The 22459-nt window shown below is 43.0% G+C and overlaps 1 protein-coding gene across 7 annotated transcripts in view; it reads right to left on the bottom strand.

Moving 5' to 3' along the window:
* Irf2 (interferon regulatory factor 2) overlaps positions 1-22459 on the bottom strand; it is a 101676-nt gene that overhangs the window by 34477 nt on the left and 44740 nt on the right. For 5 of the 7 annotated variants that reach the window (XM_055593537.1, XM_055593542.1, XM_055593539.1 and 2 more), the window contains exons 2-5: positions 19833-19925; positions 6121-6220; positions 5254-5430; positions 4865-4911 (exon numbers count right to left, since the gene is read on the bottom strand). In XM_055593537.1, coding sequence (XP_055449512.1) covers positions 4865-4911; positions 5254-5430; positions 6121-6220; positions 19833-19919 — 411 coding nt within the window. In that variant the 5' untranslated portion in view covers positions 19920-19925. Of the gene's footprint in view, positions 1-4864; positions 4912-5253; positions 5431-6120; positions 6221-19832; positions 19926-21011; positions 21045-21088; positions 21958-22459 lie in introns of those variants that run through there. The other 2 variants (XM_055593540.1, XM_055593541.1) reach the window with 2 other exon arrangements.

The raw sequence follows: 22459 nt of genomic DNA, 5'->3' as shown, positions 1-22459 counted from the left end.
CTTTGTGAAATCTTACTGGGAGTCAAGGTTTCCCACTGGATGGGGCCTTGGGTCCTTCTCCCAGCATGAAAATTTCTGGGAAAATTCCCATTTCTTGGGGGTTCATTGTTGTAATAGTCTGATCACTTCTCTTCTGAATACCTTCATTTCTGCCAGGCCAGCTACAACCCCCACCCCCCACCCAGTTTCTGTTTTAACTCTTCAGTCTTCTGTCTAAATAAATAAACAGAATGCAGAGAGGAATGGAGGTTAGAACATATTTAGTGTCGGGTATCTACACATAAGCATGTTTTTCTAGCCACTTGACTTTGGCAAGAGCTGGCACAAGCAACTTCATCTTGGTTTGAGAAAGGGGCATATGACGAAGCACAGACTTGCCTTAAATTCATTCTCCTCCTACTTTACTCTGTAAAGGCCAGGATGTCAGGAAAACACTGCCAGTCCCAGCAGGAGTCCATTTTAACTCTGACAACATCTTCCCTTTTCTCCACTTCTACTGGATGGCCACAGATCTTGGAGAAAGTATTTTCTGGGGCAAGAAGGAACGTACGACACAAGTACGTCTGTGGCCCAGGAAATACTTCAAGTACTCAGCTAGCATGCCCTAAATATCAATTGCTAAAACTTTAACTTGAATTGCAATTACAGTTCAGGGTACATACCGACCATTTTCTCAGTAGACATCTATTCAGTCTAGCCACTCATGTATTTACACATGACTTAAGAATTCAGCTTAGATATTTTGTTAGTTTTGTTGTTGTTGTGGGGGTGGGGGGACTGTTTTACTTTTTGAGACAGGTTTATGTATATCACAGGCGAGCCTCAAACTTCCTACGTGGCTGAGGCTTACCTTAAAACTCCCAGCCCTATCTATCTCCATTTCCCAATTGCTGGGATTATAGGTATAAACCACCAAAACGGGCTCAGCTTACATATTTTGACTTGCAACAAAAAAATAAACTATTCATAGTTTGTTAAAGAAAACGTTTTGACTGCATGTTCCCAGTGCAATCATGGAATTTACTTTGGAAATATTCGGTACCCTGAATCAATTAATGTCTTTAGCAACTATGAACCCCAGAATTAGGAAAGCCCACTGGTCTGATTAATGTTCTTCTGTAACACTGCAAGACACATGCAAAAAAAAAAAAAAAAAATCTACACCCAAAGGTTAGGCTGCCTTTGTATGATTCATCAGCCTTCCTTGGGAACAACGTCCCTTGAGGAACACAGTGTTAATCATATCTTTGTTACACAAGGATTTCATAACATACGCTGCTGAGTGGGAGCTTCACCCATATGGTTGCACCTAAGGCCTCTCTCTCACTTCCTGGATCAACATGGCTAAGCCCCACCCAGGGCTGTGCCGTCCACAGCTTGCTCATCTTAGTGGCCCCATAAAAGAGAAGCCCCGCAAGGCTGACGTAACTAAGGACACATTTACTTATGAGAATCTCCCCTCCATGTCATCCACCCTAGGATGCCCATTTCCTCGAATTCCCAAAGCCCTGAAATCCTACTTGTCCTAGCCTCGACCATGGATCCCAATTTCACAGGAAGCAGTTTTTCTGGCTTAAAGGGACACAGCGCAATTATCTGCTATATAATATTTGCTATTTGCTATTAGCTAGTAGTATACTATTAGCTATAGTAGTAACATGTGGACAAAATACATTGAAGAGTAGGTGTTATTCTACCGTCACTCCCGCCACACATATATTTGTGTGTTTTCTCAGTAAATGCTTATGCATCCACTCATTTATCAAATGTGTACTATTTATCTTATGCTAGTCATTGCATGCTGTGAAAATCGTCAATATGATACCATTCGCACCTAAGATTTCAGTGAGTTCATCAAATTCTGCACTTGGTGGGGAAAAAAAGGTTATATATCTCTTACTGAACAAGATACTCCAAATTTACGTCTAAAAACCTGGCACTATGAAAAACAGGATAAGGAATAATTAGTTTTTCAGAGTCACAGGGGAAAAATATTCTTTTTTTTTATGAAAAGAGATACAGGGAAAACCTACAGATTAAAAACAAAACCACTCAGGCCAGCTTAAGTAGTTCCTGCCTGTAACCCCAGCACTAGGGAGGCCGGGGGAAGGGAACCATGGTAAGCCTGGGACCAACCTAGGCAACACAGTGAGACCCTGTCTCAAAGAAAACAAGAACCAGACAAGCAAAGAAAAAAAATTGTTATGTCCTTATCAAAAAAAAATTAGACATGAATCTCATATAAATTTCTTTTTCTTTTCTAAAACAAACTTCCCTTCACTGAGTGCTGGGGTGATAAATGTGTGCTCACTGCCACGCCCAGCCCATAATATGGGTCTCAATTAAGGTTAAAAATTATACAGAAACTGTAATAACATCATGGAGATAACAGAAAACCTGAGTGTTGGCTAGATATTCAATGATACCGAGAAATTACTGTCAAATTCATCAGCTAAAATAATGCTACCATGGTAATTTTAAGGAGTATTTACTCTTTTCGAGACAGGGTTTCTCTGTGTAGCTTTGGCTGTCCTGAAACTTGCTTTGTAGAGCAGGTTGGCCTCAAACTCACAGAGATCCACCTGCCTTTGCCTCCCAAGTGCTGGGTATATATCTTAAAGATATATATTGAAATATTTATGGAAGAAATAACATATTTGAATCCTGCTTCAAAATATTTTAACAACTATCAGAACTTATTTCTATAAGTCAAAATGGGTCAAATATCTATCATGTCCTATTGAAAGTCAGGAAAAGGATGGAGGCACCAATGAAACAAATTTGGTGGATTGATTAATATTAAAATTAGGGTGCTGGTCTAGAGCAAATTTTACTTCTTCCTAAGTATATAATAAAACTACGATAAAACTACAACGTTTAAAAAAAATAAAACAAACAAAACCCCACAAGAAATTCATCATTAATCATGTGCTGTTTTTTTTTTATTATCTTTATTTGTGGGTGTCTGTCTGTTTGTCTATCTATCTATCATCTGTCTGTCTATCAAAGCCAAAGAGAGCTTTGGATTTCTGGGAGCTAAAGTTAAAGGTGATTGTGAGCCACCCGACATGGGTGCTGGAAACCAAACTCAGGTCCCCTAAAAGAAGCATTCTTTAATTTTTTTTAAGATTTTTTTTTTATGTATATGAGTGCTCTGCCTGCAGATCCCAGTATAGATGGCTGTGAGCCACAATGTAGTTGCAGGGACCTGAACTCAGGACCTCTGGAAGAGCAGACAGTGCTCTTAATCACTAAGCCATCTCTCTGGCCCACGCTATAAGCACTGTTAACCATCCAGTCACCTTTCCAATACCTAATTCTGTGTTATTTTTTAAAATAAATCAGAAACTTTAAAATATCAAAATAAAAGCAAAGTATTGCGGCTAAACAGGCTGCCTAAAATATTTGTTTTCCTTTACAGAAAAAAGTATCATTAAACTTTGAACAGCTAGGAAAGTTTTCCCTCAGGAGCTGGAGAAATAGCTTTGCTATCATGAATACTTGGTCCTCTATGAGTGGCTCCGGGTTCAACTCTTAGCACCCACACAGAGGCTCACAACTGTCCATAACTCTAGCTCCAAGGGATCTGAGGCCCTCTTCTGGTCTCTGCAGGGACCAGGAATGTACACAGACATGCAAGCAAGCCTATACACACAGAGAAAAATCTAAAAACAGTTAGCCATATGTATCCACAATCCTATGTTCCTACATATACAATTACTGGTCTGTACCAAACATATATAGACTTCTTTTCTTGTTATGGTTCCCTAAACAATACAACACAACAACTTTTATATCATGTTAGGTATTAAAAGTAACCAAGGGGTGATTTCAAGGAAATGGGAGATGCGACCAGGTTCTAGCCAAACACTTACATCATTTTCCAAAGAGGTAAGGAGAGGAATCCTGGGGAGCAGGACCCCAGGATTACACAGGATAACACAGGGTGCTGTTGCTTCTTGTCTAATGAGATACCTAAATTAAGTCACTCTGTGATTTTTCCTTGTTTTTTTTTTTTTTTTTTTTTTTTTTTTTTTTTTTCATTGTAAGTCTGAACTACTTCAAGTTCAGTTCTAAAAAGCCATGGGACCTTGCACAAAGGACAGCCAAACCTTATACTTCATTCCCTTCCTCTGCATACAGAAACCTGTGACCTATATCACTCTTCGGGAGAAAGGGGTTCTGAGTCTCTACCTGTACTGTCTGTTACTTTGCTTAGTAACTGATGGGAACCCCCCCCCCCCAGAGGCAAGGGATTATTATTAACTTTCTCACTAGTTAACAAGGGCTACATTAAGATCATTGAAATGTAGGGGTGGTTAGGCCACCTAGTTGACTGAAAACCTCGGACACATAAACCCATCCCCATAGAAAACTCTTGGGACTTGTGCAGGATGATTCGATCATGGAGCAGAAATGAACCAGTGAAACTCACACTGACAGAGTATCTGAACTACCGTGTTCCCAAGCTAATGACTTGTAATAGAACCGATATAAACTTCTTAGTTCTATAGTTTCCAAACCTATTTCAGAGTCTGAAAACATGTCAGAGTATTAGACAGGAGCTGATGGCTGGAGCTTAGCTGAAGCTGAGCGATCGGCTAAGGAGAGGGGAGTGTCAAGCTCAGCGAGGACGTCATTTGCATTTTTTTTCTCTGGGACACTGGATTAGGCAAAGTATCTATATGCATTCGTGTCTGCAAGTGGGTACATGCAGAGGAAGAAATGTAAAAAGCACATGAAACACAATAGCAAAAGGAGAAAAGCCAAAGCCTCCACAAAGCTCTTGTTCCTCACTTTGATGGAACAGAACATGAATGAATACACGGTCACAACATGTGCTTTCTAAACAACCAAAGATTACCTTGATGTGCTTAACTCTCTCTTCTTTTTCTGTCTTTGGTTTCTTTCCTGTGGCAACAAAAAGGTAAGTGTGGATCAGTTCACTGAAGGACAGGGAAACGTGGACTGTATTACAGTAAATTCTTTCTGAAACCCACTGCCTCATCTATAAAAGATCGAAATGCCGTATGTACCTTTTTGCCTTTGGATATACCCACATATCCAATCGATCAATGGATCAAGGATCCAATGAAAGTCATTTTTTCAAGGCAAATAAAGACAGAATTATCAGCTCTGGAGTGAAAATGTATTCTACCCTTCGAAGTGACTATAGAGACAGAAATAAAGGGAGCAAAAGGGTAGCATGATGTACACTGAGGGACCACTTACTCAGTCAACAAACAGCTTTACCTTTCTTAGAAGGTCGTTCGGATAAGGGCAACATCCGGTATACTCTGAAGGCATTGTTTCCTTTCTTTATACTTCTATCCTTCACTTCCTCAATATCAGGCAAGGAATTCATGGCACAACGAAAGTTTGCTTTCCATGTTTTTGGATCAGGTTTATCTACTCCTGGTTGATGCTTTCCTGGCAAAATAGCCAAAGATAAAGAAAAAGCAAGGGATATTACAACACAGGGGAAATGTCTAAAAACAGTACCGTAGAAGTGGGAGTGTGTGTGTGCAAAAAGACACCTTTTTGTTCTAGAAAACCAACAATCCCACTCTCCCTGCAGCTGAGACATTTCTAAGGTACCGACAATTTATCACAAAAACCTAGACAAAGGGAGCCACCCTAGGGTGAGCTGGTCACTCTGGCTCTACCACACAGTTTGAGGAGAAAAACAAAATGGCAGAATTAAGAATCAAACCATTCTAAATAAAAAAAAAATTAAAAAAAAAAAGAATCAAACCATTCATAAGGCTAGAAAGCCAACAAGCAGAATCAACCAGCTTCAAATGCTGAGAAAAAGGTCCACATCCAAAGCAATTCTGTAATAAAGAAGTGTATGACTGTAAGTAAGTGGTGCTAAAGTTCCCCTAGTGACCATGCAGAATGTATCAGAATACCACAGCTGTGGGGAATTTAAGGACCAGGGAACTCTGGGATAGTGGGACATCATCTCTGAGTGTTGTAGTCTATACTCCTCATACATCAACTAGATGTACCTGGGACAAGTCACTGGATTTTCATGAGGTCCTAACCCCGGATGTTAGTGTGACTGAAACAAAAGTAAACAGCAGCAACTGTGTCGATAAACAAGGCAAGGTTTAGTACCTGTATGGATCGCCCAGTTTCTGAAGAGCGGTGCATCCTTTTCCACATCCCACCCATGTCTAGCTGCATGCATCCAGGGGATCTGGAAAATCTTCTTTTCCTGAAATAAAGAAGAAGAAGAAAAAAAAAAGTTAAGTAAAAACTGACGCTGTAAGAAGAGACCATGGGCTTCTACAGTTCTAGTGCTAAACCTCACAGCCTAGCAAAACTGAGTTCGTTGAGTGTCTGCAGTGAAGCTAACTGTAAAAAAAAAAAAAAAGCCCATTAGCTAGGAAGATGGCTCAGTGGTAAAGTTCTTGCTGTGCAAACATGAAGACCCAGGTTCAAGCACCTACAAAAAAGCCAGGTGTGGTGTGTGCCTGTAGTTAGGTAACTATTATTATGATGAAACACCATGACCAAAGAACTTGAGGATGAAAGGGTTTTTTCGGCTTACACTTCCATATCACCGTGCACCATCAGAAGAAGTCAAGACAGGAACTCAGCAGGGCAGGAACCTGGAGGCATGGAACTGAGAGAGAGGCCATGGAGGAGTGCTGCTTACTGGCTTGCTCATCATGGCTTGCCTAGCCTGCTTTCTTATAGAACCCAGGATAACTTTCTTATAGAAGCCCAGGGATGGCACCACCCATCATGGGCTGGACCCTCCCACATTGATCACTAATTAAGAAAATTCCTACAGGCTTGCCTATAGCCAGATCTCATAAGGGGATTTTTTAAATAGAGGTGCCCTCTTCACAGATGACTTTAGCTTATGACAAGTTGACCTAAAACTATCCAGCCTGTACCTACAGTGCTGGGAGGGTAGAGAACGGAAGATTCCTAGAGCATGGCCAATCTTGCCCAGTCATTAGGCTCCAGGTTCAGTGAAAGACACTGTCTCAAAGAATATGGTGGAGAGCTACTGATGAGGACAACCAACATTACACACGCACAGTGGCAAACACATGAGCACACTGTATATATGCAACACACACACATAATTTGAAGAAAACTTAAATAAATTTTTTTAAAAATCCCACTGCCCCACTGGTCTCTAATTCTGACAATCTATGCAGGAGGAAATTCAGAAGTGTACTGTAAGGTCAAAGGTGAAGATTCATGCTACGATGATGTGTTCCATGCTTTGTTCCCCTCCCCTTTCATGCTACCGCGGACAACGAACTGCTGGCTGAAACTTCCAGTACATATTTTACATCTCTTCTGGTCATGCTGCTTAAGGCATGTATAGTGTATTGGAGCCCACTGCCACAGAAAACACGTATCTTCAGTTTTACATGGGTATTTACCAAACATAGAGGGTTGTCTGTGTGTGTGCATGTGTGTGTGTGTGTGTGTGTGTGTGTGTGTGTACTGTTCTAATCCCTCCAGGTTCACTATCCTGGACATATCAGCAGGAAATGCAAAGCTGTCCAGTCTGGCAAAAAGTTCAATGTAGAGAAAATATGGTACATTTATATAATGTAATACTACTTAGCTATTAAAAGACATCACACAATTTGCATACAAATGGATGGAACTAGAAAAGATCATCTTGAGTGAGGTAACACAGACCCACAAAAACTCTCATGGTGTATATTCACTTATAAGTGGGCATTAGCCATAACGTACAGGATAGCCATGCTACAACCCACAGACCCAAAGGGAGGATGCTTGAATCTCACTCAGATGTCTGAAGAAGATGGAGGGAGGAAGCTGTGTGGGAGAGGGAATGGGGAGGGTTGGGATGAGGGTTGGGATCAGGAGTGGGGAGGGGAGGGGAGGATCTGGAGAGAGAATGAAAAAAGTAGGGGAGCATCTCTGGGGCAGGGGAGGCCCCTGTGAGTATACGGGGTGACCCTAGCTCATAGCCCTAACAGTGGGGAACATGCACCCTGAAGTTGAAACCTCCTGTAGCCAGGTGGGCCTTCCAGTAGAGAGAGGGAGACACCAACCCACCCATTAAACCTTCGATCCAAAATTTCTCTTGCCTGCAGAAAGTATAGAGATTGCAGAAATGGTAAACCAATGATTGGCCCAACATGTAAGCCACCCCCATGGGAGAGAGCCAAACCCTGACATTATTAATGATACTCTGTTATGCTTGCAGACAGGAGCCTAGCATAACTGCCTTCTGAGAAGCTTCCTCCAGCATCTTATAGAAACAGATCCAGAGACCCACAGCCAAACAATAGGCCCGAGCTCAGGAAGTGTGGAAGGAAGGATTGAGGGAGCCAGAGGCATCAAGGACATAACAAGAAGACCTACAGAGTAAACCCATCTGGGCTCATGGGGGCTCACAGAGACAGAACCACCAACCAAAGAGCGTGTGTGGGCCAGGCCTAGATCCCTGTACATATGTAACAGCTGCCTTGTCTGGCCTCAGTGGGAGAAGACATGCTTAGTCCTGCTGTGACTTGAGGTGCCAGGGTGGACTGGTGCCCCTTAGCAACACTCTCCTCCCCTCCCCCTTCTCAGAGAAGAAGGAGAGGATAGAATGAAGGGCAGGGAAGGGGGTATGAGGACAGGACTGAGGTATGAGGGAGAAGAGAAGGGAGGGGGCTGGGATCAGGCTGTGAAGTGAGTAAATAGAATGTTTAAATCTTGACAAAAAAAGTTCAATATAAACATTACACTAGACTCTATCTTTCTTACCGCCTGAGCACAACTCACAGTTGCTGAAATCAAATCCAGCAAACACATGCTCGGAAACTGATGCTCCAGAAAAACGTCCTACTCTTAGTGAAACCTCATATATGAAAAGAAAGGTGGGTAGGCCGCCCTCTGGCCATGTCAGTACACTGGACATCCGACTATGCAACTCCACATGAGGCTTGCTTTTGTTTCTTGCAATTGCCAAAGGAGTTAAACTTACAATTTCCATTTCACAAGTGAGGAACCGAAGGAAGCAATTCAATTATTTCACCAGGGAACTTTTGGTTCAAAGTATCTAAAGTCAACGCCAAAGCTGTGAGATCCCCTGTAACTCATACACTGTCTCTCTCCTTTCAGACCTGAATTCTCTGCCCTGTTGACTTGCATTCTGTGGAGATTAAAACCTGGGGGATGTGCCAGGGGGTAGTAGTGGTGGCGCACAGCTTTAATCCCAGCGCTCAGGACCCAGAGTTAGGCAGATCTCGGTGAGTTCGAAGCCAGCCTGATCTACAGAGTGAGTTCTAGGATAGCCAAAACTATGCAGAGAAACCCTCTCTCAAAAACAAAACAAAACAGGAATGTGGCAGGGTTTGGGAGAGGGTAAGGGAGGAAGGTGTGGTTTGTTTGTCTGTTTAAAGCTTTTGGGTAGTCCTGATAATTGCTAAGTAGCAGGGATACCAGCATCACAAAAGGCAGAAAGAAAAGGAAGGTCAGTAGGGAATTTCCACCAGAGGATTTCACACAGTAAAATCTAGAAAGGGACCCAGCTGTCTCAAAGAGACTCGAGACCTCCACAGAACCATTCGCAGAGACTAAGCTGACAATATTTCAGAATGCTGGAGAGTTTCCAAAACTGTTATTAGGGGGAAGAAAAATCTACTGTATTTATACCAGTCAGTAACTAAAGAAGAACTGAGAGCCATAGACAGTTTCATACACCCTTCGCTGTTCAGCATGTGTCTTCTGCAGGTGGGCCAGTGAAGTCGGGGAAAACACAAGAAGGCCAAGCAAAATTTCAGCTTTTTAACGGGCATGAAATTCAGATGTCTCACCCCTAAATGAGAACTCTATATCTAACCCATGAAATCTTGGACATCACAGAAGAAGGGGCAGAAAGACTGTAACAGTGGGAGGACGGGAGGAAGCTGTGACTTGACAGGATCATTGTGCTTACAAACTAGCGGCAGCTATGTCCACCTGCGTAAGACCAAGCATGTCTCATCCTCGGCTGAGGAGCTACCCTGCCAGCCGATGATTGCGTAGGGAGGGAAGGCCATTTGTCTTTGGGGGTGTGGCAGTTAGTATACTGTTCTCGAGCTGGCCGATGGCCTTGAACCCATGCACGCATCGTGGGAAATAATAACAAAACTCAGTGGGTGAGTTAAAACAAAAAGAAAGAGAACATGAAAAGTTGGAGGGGGATCCAGGAGAAGAGGGAAGGTGAGGCAGGGATGGGATCAAAGTTATTACTTACATGAATAAAACTGTCAAAGAAGAAACACAAAAATGTTCTTTTAAAAAGGGGGGGAGAGAGGAATTCCAAAGCTTTCTTTTACTGGAATGAATCCCCTATAATCTAAAACTTCCTGATTAAAAATACAGACTCTGAAGAATGTGTTAGTTTTTTGGTTTTTCTAGATGAAAAAAAAAAAGTTCTGGTGTAACACAATCTGAATTCTATTCCACAGGACACAAGGCAACATCTTTTCATGCACTCTGTAAATGTGCAAACACATACACACACACACACACACATGCACACACACTCACACACATACACACTCACTCACACATACACACATACACATACACACATATACACACACACATACACACTCACACACACACACTCACACACACACACACACTCAAACACACACATACACACACACACTCATACACACTCATACACACATACACACACACACACACACATACACACACACACATACACGCTCACACACACACACACACACACACACACACACACACTCACACACACACCATGAAATCATAAAAATAGTGACTGAATCCAGCAATGGCCACTACAGATCATCCTGACATGGGTAAAGAACCCAAGCAGACATTTCTCCTAAAAAGGAATATATACGTGAAAATGAGCTGGTTGTTACCAACCACTAAAGAGTTGCAAATTAAAATAACAAACATCTCACCCTCACCAGAACAGCTAGAGAGGGAATAAAAGTAAACCAGAAGATAGTGTGTGAGGATCTGGAGACACTGGAACTCCTGTGCACTGTGAGGAAATGAGGAACAGCACAGCCACTGTGGGAGATCATCTGGCCATTCCTCAGAAAGGTAAACACACAAGTTGCCGGCTGGCAACTCCGTAATTTCACTTATGTCTGGATGTGTACTCAAAGAATTACAACATGTATCCAACACAAACTGCAATGTGGATGTGCATATAGTTACAAAGCCCAAAGATGGAAATAGTCCAAAAGTCCGCCAGCCGAAGAATCCGTAAACTAAGAGCGGCACAGGCGCACAGCAGAATATCGTTCTCCTGTATTTCCTGTATTGCACTGAATATCACTCCATTCAGTTTATAAAGATCAAGAATGAGGTACTGGCACAGGCAACCACATGGGTGAACTCTGCAGAGCTTGTTTTGACAAAAATAACACAGATTTAAAGAAACAAACATCAAATGGCTCCGTTTACATGGGCTACACAGGAAGGACAAAGCTATCGAGACTGAAGGCAGCTCTGTTGTTACAAAGAATGAAAATCCCAATTGCTCGATTTTACCAATAAAGACTCAGGAGCCTGACGCTAGGGTGAAAGCCTGCTAGCTCAGAGAAGCAGAGATAGCACCCAGCTGATCTTCTTACTCAGCTCACCTCCCAGAGGAAACAGCCTTTCTTACTCAGCTCATGTCCCAGATGGAAAAAGCCAAAAGCTCTTTCTTCTTTCTCCATGCTGCCTTAAATACCCTAATCTCAACATCGATCCTTTCTGTTTAATCCATGTCAACTGGTTGCTTTTTCTACCTCTTGACCTTAGTGCTGACTTTATGTAGCTCTTGGATTAAAGGTGTGTGCTAGAGGTGAGCCAAAATCACAAGTACTTATTTACAGTAAACAGAAAGCTCTTGGGTTAAAGGTCTGTGTTAGGGCTGAACCATTCCACAACTAGAAACAGGTTTTTACAGTCCACAATTTTGGGGTTCACAGGGGGATCAAATATCCTGCAACACAGCTCAGCAGTTGCCAGGAACTAGGGAAGGAAGAAATAGACAAGGACTGCTTAATAAACACAATGTTTTATTTGGACGGTGTTGGAAAAAATGCTGGAAGGAGATGGTAGATGGCTGCACAGTAGTGTAAAGGCTCCTAAGGTCTCTGAAATGTATACTCTAAAATAGTTAAAATAATAAGCTTTTAAAAATGACACGTAGCTTTTAACTAGTTTTCATACTGCCTAAAAAGCACTGCTAGATAAATATATCCGAGAGCTTAAAAAAATACTTTCGTGGAAAAATATGAGTTTCATTTTAAACATGCATTTTTATTACGTATTTATGTTTGTGTGTCTGTGTGTGCTTGTTGAGTGCTGATGGGGGGGAGCATACACGAATGTAATTGCAGGTCCAGAGGGCATCGGATCCCGTGGAGTTACAGCTGGCTGTGAGCCACCGTGGGTGCTGGGACCTGGACTAGAGTCTTAGAAGAGCAGTACACTCTCTTGACTGCTGAACCATCTCTCCAGACAAGTTTTTAAACTGAGATTTTTAACAAGCACTCATCAAAGGTCCCTTGTGCTTCAAGGGACAGAAACAGTGTTGCTACGCATCTGCGTAGCCCCCGAGGCATCTGCAGGGTCCAGTGGCCCAGATTCCCTTCACAGTCCTGGACGCAGGGTGGCTGTACACGCTTCGAGTGAAAAGACTGCGCCTGAGTCCTCTCCCACCAACTGAGGAATAACTGGCTGAGACTCCTGAGCAGGGTGAAATGCACACTCCTTGACCCCCATAGAAACTAGCTGAGTTATCTCCCTCTGCTTCATTTCCCCCTAACACTGACAAGATGTTCTAACCAGTTTGTTCCTTCTGTTTGGACTTGTCACCCTCTGCAGAGATGGTCTGATATTTACAAAAACACAAGCCTCCTTCAAAGTGAGCAAAGAGGTCTTTGGTCTGAAAAACGGCCACAGTGCCTTGGTCTAAATGGATTTCCACTGCGAATACCAACAACCAGAATGGAAATCACACAGAGCTTCGAGAGAAATGATGAACCATTCAGGGGATGCCTCCTTCATTCCTAAATAAATGGCCTGGAAAAATTACAAGCAACCATAGAGATAAATCCAGAACTAGCCTGGATGAGTCAATGACAAGTAAGAAAGCAAAAACAGGGCACTTACTACTCACAGAAGAGACTTAGAAGTCATAAAATCAAACTTGCAAACCACAGACATACATCCAAAAGATTATACACCATGACCATGTTGGCTTTATCCCTGAGATGAAGGGATAATTCAATATATGCAGGTCAATAAATGTAATAAGCCACATAAGTAGACTCAGAGACAAAAAAGAAAAAAGATCACCTCAATAGATGCAAAATCCAGCATGCCTTCATGATAAAAGTCTAGATAAACTAGGCTAGAAGGAACTTAATAAAGACTGTATGTAAAAAAACTCAAGACAGCATCATCCTAAAGGAAGAAAAGCTTGAATTAATCCCACTGAATCTGGAACGGGAGAGGGATGTTCACTATCCCCGTTCCTTTTCAATACTGTGCTCAAAGCACTGGCTGGAGTAGTAAGGCAAGAGAAAGAAATTAAAGGGCTACAAACAGGGGAAAAAAGAAGTCAAACTGTCTCTATTTGCAGATTACATGATAGTACTCATTAGCAATCCCAAAAGCTTTACCGAAAAACTCCTAGAAGTGATAAATTCGGCAACCAGGCAGGACACACAATCGAGAAAGCATCTTCAACAGTGGTCCTGGGGCAACTGTCCACATGCAGAAGAAGAACAAAAACCAGACCTGTACCTATCACCTTTTATAAAAACTACCTCCAAATGGATCAAAGACCTAAAGGTAAAAGCTGAAAAACTGGAACTCCTATGAGAAAACACAGGCACTACCCATGTGATACAGGTATGGGAAATGACTCCCTCAATAGGACTTCATTGGCCCAAGAATTAAGGTTAACAAAAGACCAGTGGGAGTTCATGAAACTGAAAGTTTTCCACACAGCTAAAGAAATAATCAAAAGGTGAAGAGTAAGCCCAGAGAACGGGTGAAAATCATTGTCAGCTACACATCTGATAGATGATTAATATCCAGTATATAAAGAACTAGAAACCAAAGCCAAACAAAAACAAAAGATCCATTCAATATACAGACCTGAATCTTAACACAGAGTTCTCAAGAGAAGAAAAAAAAAAATGTCTAAGAGATATCCTTAAAAAAAAAAAAAAAAAAAAGTTCATCGCCCCTAGCAATAAGGAAAATCCAAACCAAAGATGTAATCTCACCCCAGCCAGGATGTCAAAAATCACCAAAGGATTGACAACAAATGCTGGGGAGGGTATGTGGAAGGAAAAAGAGGAACTCTCGCTCAGTGTTGGTAGGAGTGCAAACTAGTCCAAATCACTTGGTAAATCGTTGTAGACAAATCTACAAATCACGTGGTAGACAAATCTACCATGTGACCAGCCTGAAACCATACATACAGGTAACATTACACAGCATGCACAGGTTGTATTTAGGCTTTAGGAATACAAATCTATAAAACAATGGACGAGGAAGAGGCCATGAATTTAGAAGGGGGGGGGCTGCACGGGAGGGTGCGGAAAGAGAAAACAGGAAGAGGAAATGATGTAATTATATTTATAATCTCCAAAGATGAACAAACTATTTTTAAAAGGTATCTTGGGAACACACACAACATCTGAATATAAGTGAGACAATGATATTAAAAAAAAAAATCATTGACATTATTCAGCTAACAACGATATAGTAGATAAGAAAATACCCTTAAATCTTACAGATATACACTACCATTCAGTGACTTTAAGATACCACCCCTATCTACCCACACAGAAAAGATAAAGCAAGATAGGGACAAATCTAGATGTGGGCTATAACTAGAAGAATTTGGTCTTCTAGTCATTCTAGACATATGACTCAGCCATACACTGGTCCTTTGCAAATACTGTCATCAAAAGTAGATTCACAAGTGACAAGGATGCTGCTTTGGCAACTTCCTGGATGTTCATTTGGGACTCTTTCACAGTGGCTAGACCCTGTTATATGACAGGTCTCTTTCAGTTTTATTAGAAGTAGGAAATGGAAACAAATTAAGGCATGAATGTCCTTCACTGGCTGGACTCTTCCTCGGAGATAGACATGATAGTGTTCAACCCACTAATCCTAACTTTGATATCTCTCTCTCTCTCTCTCTCTCTCTCTCTCTCTCCCTCTCCCTCTCCCTCTTTCTTTCTTTTTGTGGCTTATTTTGATTTTTTTTAAGGCGGGGTTTCCATAGATAGCCCATTTAGACTCAAATGCTCAGCAATGCTGAGTATGAAGGTTACAGATATATATCACCAAGCTTATTAATCTTAGTATTAAAAAACAAACAGCAACAACAACCAAAAATAAAAGACAGCCATGAATTTGGGTCTATTACCTTCATTCACAGGTTCACAAACTACCCTATATGGAGCTCCTACTTCTTGGTCAGGCACTAGGTCTGGCACTGTGCTTAGAGTAACCATCAAGACAGCCATGCACGGTACCAGCAGGTTCCAGGCGTAGGTGAAAATGTACCCTGAGTCTCAACTGCTATGGTTTGGATGTGGCGTGAGCCTGTCTTACAAGGCTTCCTTGGTCTGCAGCGTGGATGGGTTGAGATGATGGGGTCCAATGATGGGGTTCCAGCGCAGAGCGATTACATCACAGGCTCTGCCATATATATATATGCATATATATATTTAACAGTAAGTTGGGCCTTGCCCAGGTCTTTCCTCCCAGCGTACAGATTTGCCTCTTCTGTTGTCTGCCATGCTGTAAAGCAGCCCTCACCAGGCCTCGGGCTCCGTGCTGTGCAGACGCTTCAGCCACTGGGACTGTGAAGCAGACAAATCCCATGGTATGCAGTTTAACACATTCTGTTCCAGCGACACAAAGTGAACCAAAATACCAACTGTGGCGTGAGAGAATCACAAAGTCTCAGGGATGTTGTATCCGTTTTCCTAGAATCCCAGCGGTCTTTAATGGGAAACAAGGTTTTAGAAGGACCTCAAGCCACCCAAAATACTAACAGGGGTTCTTTAGAGTGCTTGTGAACAGCAAAGAAAGAAACAACAGGCTCTCAGTGAAATAATTTATGTTCATGGATGAATGCCATCAAGCCTAAGTTAGAAGGAACCTATAAAAAGACATCTGTGGGAGTTTAGGTATGGACAGAAAATACCCTGTCCCATCTGAGGCCTCTACTGTCCACGTGCACAGACACACACCTGCTGTTGCTCAGCTCTTACGGGTCACTTGCCTAAAAGGGCCCCTCGGACACAGAGCAGCCTAGGCATTCCTGTGTCAATATTGTTCTGAGAGCTGGCTAGCGCTACTTGACATGCTCTTTTCAATCAGGTGGCCACAGGACCAGCCTGGCAGAAGTGTTCAAGAGATGGCAAGGGGGTCCCCTTTCCTGTTCTTCTTTTGGAAGAGAATTGTGGTGCCACAATCCAGAGAAGGGAAGCTCAGCAGAGAAGAAGGGCCCCTGACTGTGCTAAAGGTTTAGTTACACAAAGAGAAACTGTTGCCTCTGGCCCTAGAGTAGAGAAACATGGACAAGGCTGAATATGTGTCTCGGGGGCAGAGTACCTGCCCGGTATGCACAAGGCCATCTTATCCCCAGCACTGGGAGTAGTGGGCAGCAGAAAATGAGCCTCCATGGAGGAGACAGTACCTAGAGGGTACGTGTGTTTCCAAAGACTGTTATTTTAAAAAATGGCCATACCCTAAGTGGCTTAAAGTAACAGATATGCATTATATCACAGTCTGAAAGTCAGAAATCCCAAATCAAGGAATTGGCAGCTTTTCTTTTCTTTTCTTTTTTTTTCCCCAAAACTTCTAGAAGAGACCCCTCCCTCCTGGTCCAGCTTCTGGTAGCTGAAAGAGTTCCTTGGCTGTGGCTTCATCCTACCTCCTATCTTTGCAAAGCTTCTTCTCTGTGTGTCTTCTTCTGTCTCTTCTAAAGACAACTGTCCTTGGACTTAAAGCCCAGGTAGATAATCCAGATGCTTTCATCTTGAAGTCCTTAACTGCATCTGAAAAGCCTTTTCCAAAGAGGGCCACATTCCCAAGTTCTAGAGGTTGGGATGAGTCTTCAGAGGTAGAGGCTACTGGTCAACCTGCTGCAGAGGACCCCCAACTACAGGCTGCCAGTGCCAACTTGACACAACAGGCACAATGACATACATGTGTTCTCTATATACGGACGCATATATACAAGATGAGCAAAAGCAAGACTAGAACACTCAGGTGTTAGGGGGAAAAAAAAGGTGGAAACAGACCACTTGCTTTTCTTAAGACTTGAGAAGCACACTTCAGTGGCACACTATGAACCCAAACTAAAGTCCTCCTTACTTCTCCATACCTCAGGTTCCTGGTCTGCAACGTGGAAAAGAGCAGCCCTTTCCCAAAGGAGGGATTAAGTGAGTAATGCCTTGCTTAGAAAAGTAAAATAGTACTTAACAAATGTCAGCTACCACTGCTATTGTCTGTACCCTCCATCTTCCCATGCTGCCTCTGAACTACCACCCCTCTTTCCTCATAGCCCTATTTGTACTGCTGCTCACTGAGCAGTCAAGGGTGACCTGAGTTCTTGTTTGTATTTTTAGAAAAGACTGACTATATAGCTAAACTTGAACTAACTCTAGCTGTTGCAAGCTTGGAGAAAAAAATATATTGCTTGCCACAAAAACCTTTCAGTACATGACAGGACATGTGAAGCAAGTATATAGTTTATTTGTTTCTATTTTCTCTGTGTTCTATCTTATTTCAGAAAGGACTCAAGTAGATATTCAATTACAGTCATATTAAATTCAAAATAAACAGGGAGGAGAAAGAATAAGATTTAAGTGGAACCTGAAAAGATAAAATGAAACCAGAAGTTGTTGGTTTTTTTTTTTTTTTCCTCCACAATATCTTTTTCACTCATTAAAACAGGCCACAATCTGCTCTCTGGTTTTCATTTCTTACACCTGGTACAAAAATAAAGCCTGACCCATTAAATTATTCACCATGTCCTTAAGATTCAAAGATGAAAGGGAGTAGAGCGGAGAAAAAGAAAGAGAAAGAGGCATTTGCTCAGAATTCTTGGTAAAAGAAAAAAATATTTTTCTCCCTTGGGCCTCCTTAGAGAAAGCATAATGTGCTCTACTTAGCTGTTCCTCTAGACAAGGGGTTCTCAACCTGTGCGTCCAGACCTCACTGGGGTCACACATCAGATATCCTGCACATTAGGCATGTACATTATAACTCATAATAATAGCAAGACTACAGTTATGAAGTAGCAACAAAATTATGTTATGGTTGGGGGGTGGGAGGGCCACCACAACCTGAGGAACTGTATTAAAGGCGAGCAGTGTTAAGAACGGAGAGAACCGCTGGACTAAGCCGGAACTGCACTTTTAGGTTAACAACAAAATTGCCCACATTATCTTGCCCTGATTCGGTACTAACAGGCAGAATCCGTTCAATTGAAAGTGTTGAGGTTAATAGAGGGCATGTGTGCAGGTGCGTGCGTGCGTCTGGGGAAAGGTAAATTATTAACCATGACTTTGTTAGGGGAGGGAGGCACACAAGCAGGGTTTCCTGTAAAGTTCGTTTGTTTATTTGTTTGTTTTCTGAGACAGGGTCTCGCTGTGTGTCCCGGCTGGCCTGAAACTCACTCTATCAACCACACTGGAGATCCCCGCCTGACTGTCCCTGCCTCCCAAGGTCTGGAATTACAGGCAAACGACACCACAGCCAGCCTGACAGTACTTAAGGAGAAAAGAGCAAAAGTTCCTTACATAACGAGCTTTTTAAAGGGCGGTGGGGGGGGGGGAGGTGGCTGAGCAGCACTCAGAAGGCAGAGGCAGATGGGTTTCTGTGAGTTCAAGGCCAGCCTGGTCTACAGAGTGAGGTCCAGGAAAGCCAGGCTATGCAGAGAAACCCCTCTCAAACAAAACAAAGCAACAAAAATGAAAACGGTTTTAAAAGTTAAGATCCTCCACTCAAACAAACAAACAAAAAACCAATACCATGGAGCCCCTGTACCCTTTAGTGCTTGAAAAGTAGGAGAAGCAGAGACGGGATCTGAAGGAGAGGGACTGTCAGAGGAGAACAGGCAACAGGAGCCTTACAAAGTCATCTGGAAACCAAACTAGCAGTCAGGTTGAGGTGATGGTCTGAGAAGATGACAAAAAAATTTAAAAAATGATTAAAATGTGACTGTAAAGACCTTGCAGGCGAAAAGTGAGGTTAGCCAGACCCGAAGTCTCCACTTTTCAGGGAACGTGTGCACAAGGAGAACAGCCCTGCTGAAGCTGTGAGCTCCACACTGGACTTTAGACTTTCACTACCCATTATATCTTTATGTACTTATCTACCACAAAGATAATCACATTAAAAAAAAAAAAGTCAATGACAGTTAAAACTAGAAAAACCATCAGCGTTATGGCCTCCTTCATGACGCATGCGTCCACTGCCCAAATTCCATCTCTCCTTATCACTTAAAATTCACCCTTTCTCTGTGCCCCACTTTATTTCAGAAATGTGGCCAAAACCTTTTTGCTATGACAAATTTGTGTTTTGTAATCATTGTTATCGGGCTGTTTCCTGTGTGAAGATTCAGATCACAACTTCATTTGGAAGTCCAGTGGGCACACTTTCAGCAAAAAAACACCCAACCTCCCCGTCTCTTCTCCTTTCCCTTCTTTCCTTTTCCTCTTCCTCTCTTCCTCTTTGTCTCTCGTCTTTTTCTTAGTCTCTCACTTCCCCCCAACACGGATACACTCATACGCACATATACACACACCCAACACACTTACCTTGTTCAGCCACTTTAGCCCTGGTATCGTATTGGAATTTATCTGTTCCTCCAGCCATGGGCGCATTCGCATTCTTTCCACTGGCATGGTGCCCTGTGATGGAAGAGAAGCATATCATATATTTGGTATTTCTGTGAGTGACTATCTTACCTGCACCACGAAGTTCTATACCCCTGGCACGACCCTTTCCTAGCCTCCTCCTCCTCCTAGGAAGGAGTTGAGGATATTCAGCTCTCTGCCATCTGTCTTCCACCTGTCCTGTTCTCTCAACAAATGTCAAAACAGACCAGGGCAGACAGTCTCTATGCTGACTCTCAGCTGAAAAAAGTTTTCATGGACATGGTATGCCACACACCTAACTAGCTGGAGTCCCAGACGGCTCTTAGTAACTGGGCCTCAAGGAAAGCTTTACCTCTCTCTTTGGACTGTGCTCATAGCAGAAACTGTCAACATATCAGACACTCAAGGACCAATATCTTACCTTCCGAAAGCCAAGCAAATGCCAGGCAAGTAGTTCTGAGACAAACAGCTATGGTAACCAAGGAATTCCTCACAGTAATTGGGAGTATAAATACTTTGCCCTCTCAATACTGGCACGAAAGCTCTGATTAATTTTGGTTCACTGAAGGTTTGTTACTGCCTAGGCAATCATCCCTTCTAGACTTTATGTTCAGAGCTCACTAGCACCTTCCCCTGTTCTCGTCTTTGCTTCCACGTCTTCCCTAGCACAGTCTCTTAGTCACGGCATCCAGTATTTTCCTTCAATACTAGCCTCCCTGCTCTGACCAGACAGCATGCCTTTTCCCTTTGAAAAATCACTTACATGGCTGGAATATCTTTCCTCCACCAATGCCTCCCCACAATCCCCACTGAGTCTGTAGCTGTCTCTCTTTTTCCCACCCAAACACGGCTACTGTGGAATCACCCATAAAGCCACTCCCAACTCTCCACTCTCATATCAGCACATTTACATTCAGCCTGACACCTGAAATTAAAGGCGACATCGACTCAGGCTTCCACTCCACAAGATTTCGAGGACAGTGTGACATCATGGTCCTCTCTCCAACCTGTAACCGCCTCATTTCTTTAACTCCTTCTTCCCAAAACTAACGAAAAAGCGTGTACAGATGAATACGGGTCTTGATGATTCAGGGCTCATAATCCTCTCTACTGTCTTACCAAGCTCTCCCCTATGTTCTGCCTCACGCTAGTGCCAAGAGAACAAGCACCACAACATGAATCAGCAAGGGCCTCACCTTTATACGTGGGAGCCACTCACCTTTGCTCTGTGAGTGGCTCCCCTCCCAAAGCTCAAGTCCACTGTGCTTCTTGCTCACACCAAGCTCTTCCTTCCTCCTTGACCTTGTCAGTCTTCATCCATCTCCCAAGACCTAGCCTCTGTACTTCTTCTCAAAAAGGTCATTCCAGATCACTCCAGCCTGCAGTAACCCTTCCTCTTCCAACTCCCCCACCACTCACAGACCTTACCCTGATTACCTGAGGACCAGACATCACTGCAGGACATGTGTTTTTAGTCTCAGCTTTCATCTCATTTCTTATTAGGCCTAGAAACTTTTCAGCTGTGCACAGCCTCACTTCCCATGCACACTGTGGGCTCTTTCAGAGGATGAACTTCATTCCTTACAGTAAAATGTATAATCTTGTAAAGACAAGTCCGACCTTCTACACAGTAAACGTGCAACACAAGGACCAGGCAAGTTCTAAGCAAGCCAGGCAAAGCTGCCATGGAAGGGTGGTCTCGTGCAGCATCGGCAGGCGCCAGGAGGCTATTCTTTGGGACGGTGATAAAAAAAAAAATAGAGCTGCTTTTCCTGAATCTCAAATTTGTTCCATCCGTGCATTCATTCATTCACTTAACTCACTCATCGTCTATCCATTCGGAGACCTTGCTTTGGAAATGAGATTCTGGGAGTTGGGTATGATAAAACCTCTTGATTCTTACAGGACTCGGCACAGGAGGGAGTTAGAAACATGAAGGGTCCTGTGTACAGGTGTAGGGAGTTACCAAAGAGTCCCGGGAGCACTGGGAAAAGCTCTGCACACTGCTGCCCCCATAACGGTTCTGCCCTGCAGAGCGGTGACCGCAGCCTCCTCAGATCTTCCCTGAGGAGCTGGGGACAAAATGACAAAATTAAGGACAGTTCCAAGAGTCAAGAGTGGACAGCAACAGACCGCTTCTTCTGAGGTGACGTGGCGGAAGTGCTGCTGGCATGCCTAAACTCGGTGGCAGGGCAGCCTGAGCCGCACATGAGCAACCCTGCTTCCAGCGAAATCACCTCAGCACGTTTCTTCCCATGCTCCCGTTTCCTCCCATTTTTCCCCCCACAAATAACCTTTCTGAAAAAGAAATGATAATCACTTGAACTATTTCATGAAGCTTTCTCCCATTTAAGTAGCAGTGCATAAGCAGAGATAGCTGGCAGACATCATTTTCAAAGTTCTGTACGTGGGGATTATCTTACTAAAAATGTACTTGTATCTGCAAGACCCACCCTTACAATGCTTTCACGGTCTCACAAATTTGTGCAAAAGGGGAAAATGCAAGATGCCTGGCATGAATGCAGCCGGCTGAGGCCAAACAAAGCAGCAGTCCACATTCTTGCTGC

Source organism: Psammomys obesus, unplaced genomic scaffold, assembly GCF_907164565.1.
Source record: "Psammomys obesus unplaced genomic scaffold, mPsaObe1.curated_primary_1811, whole genome shotgun sequence".
NCBI lineage: Eukaryota > Metazoa > Chordata > Mammalia > Rodentia > Muridae > Psammomys > Psammomys obesus.
This window is presented reverse-complemented; position numbering and strand designations above follow the sequence as displayed.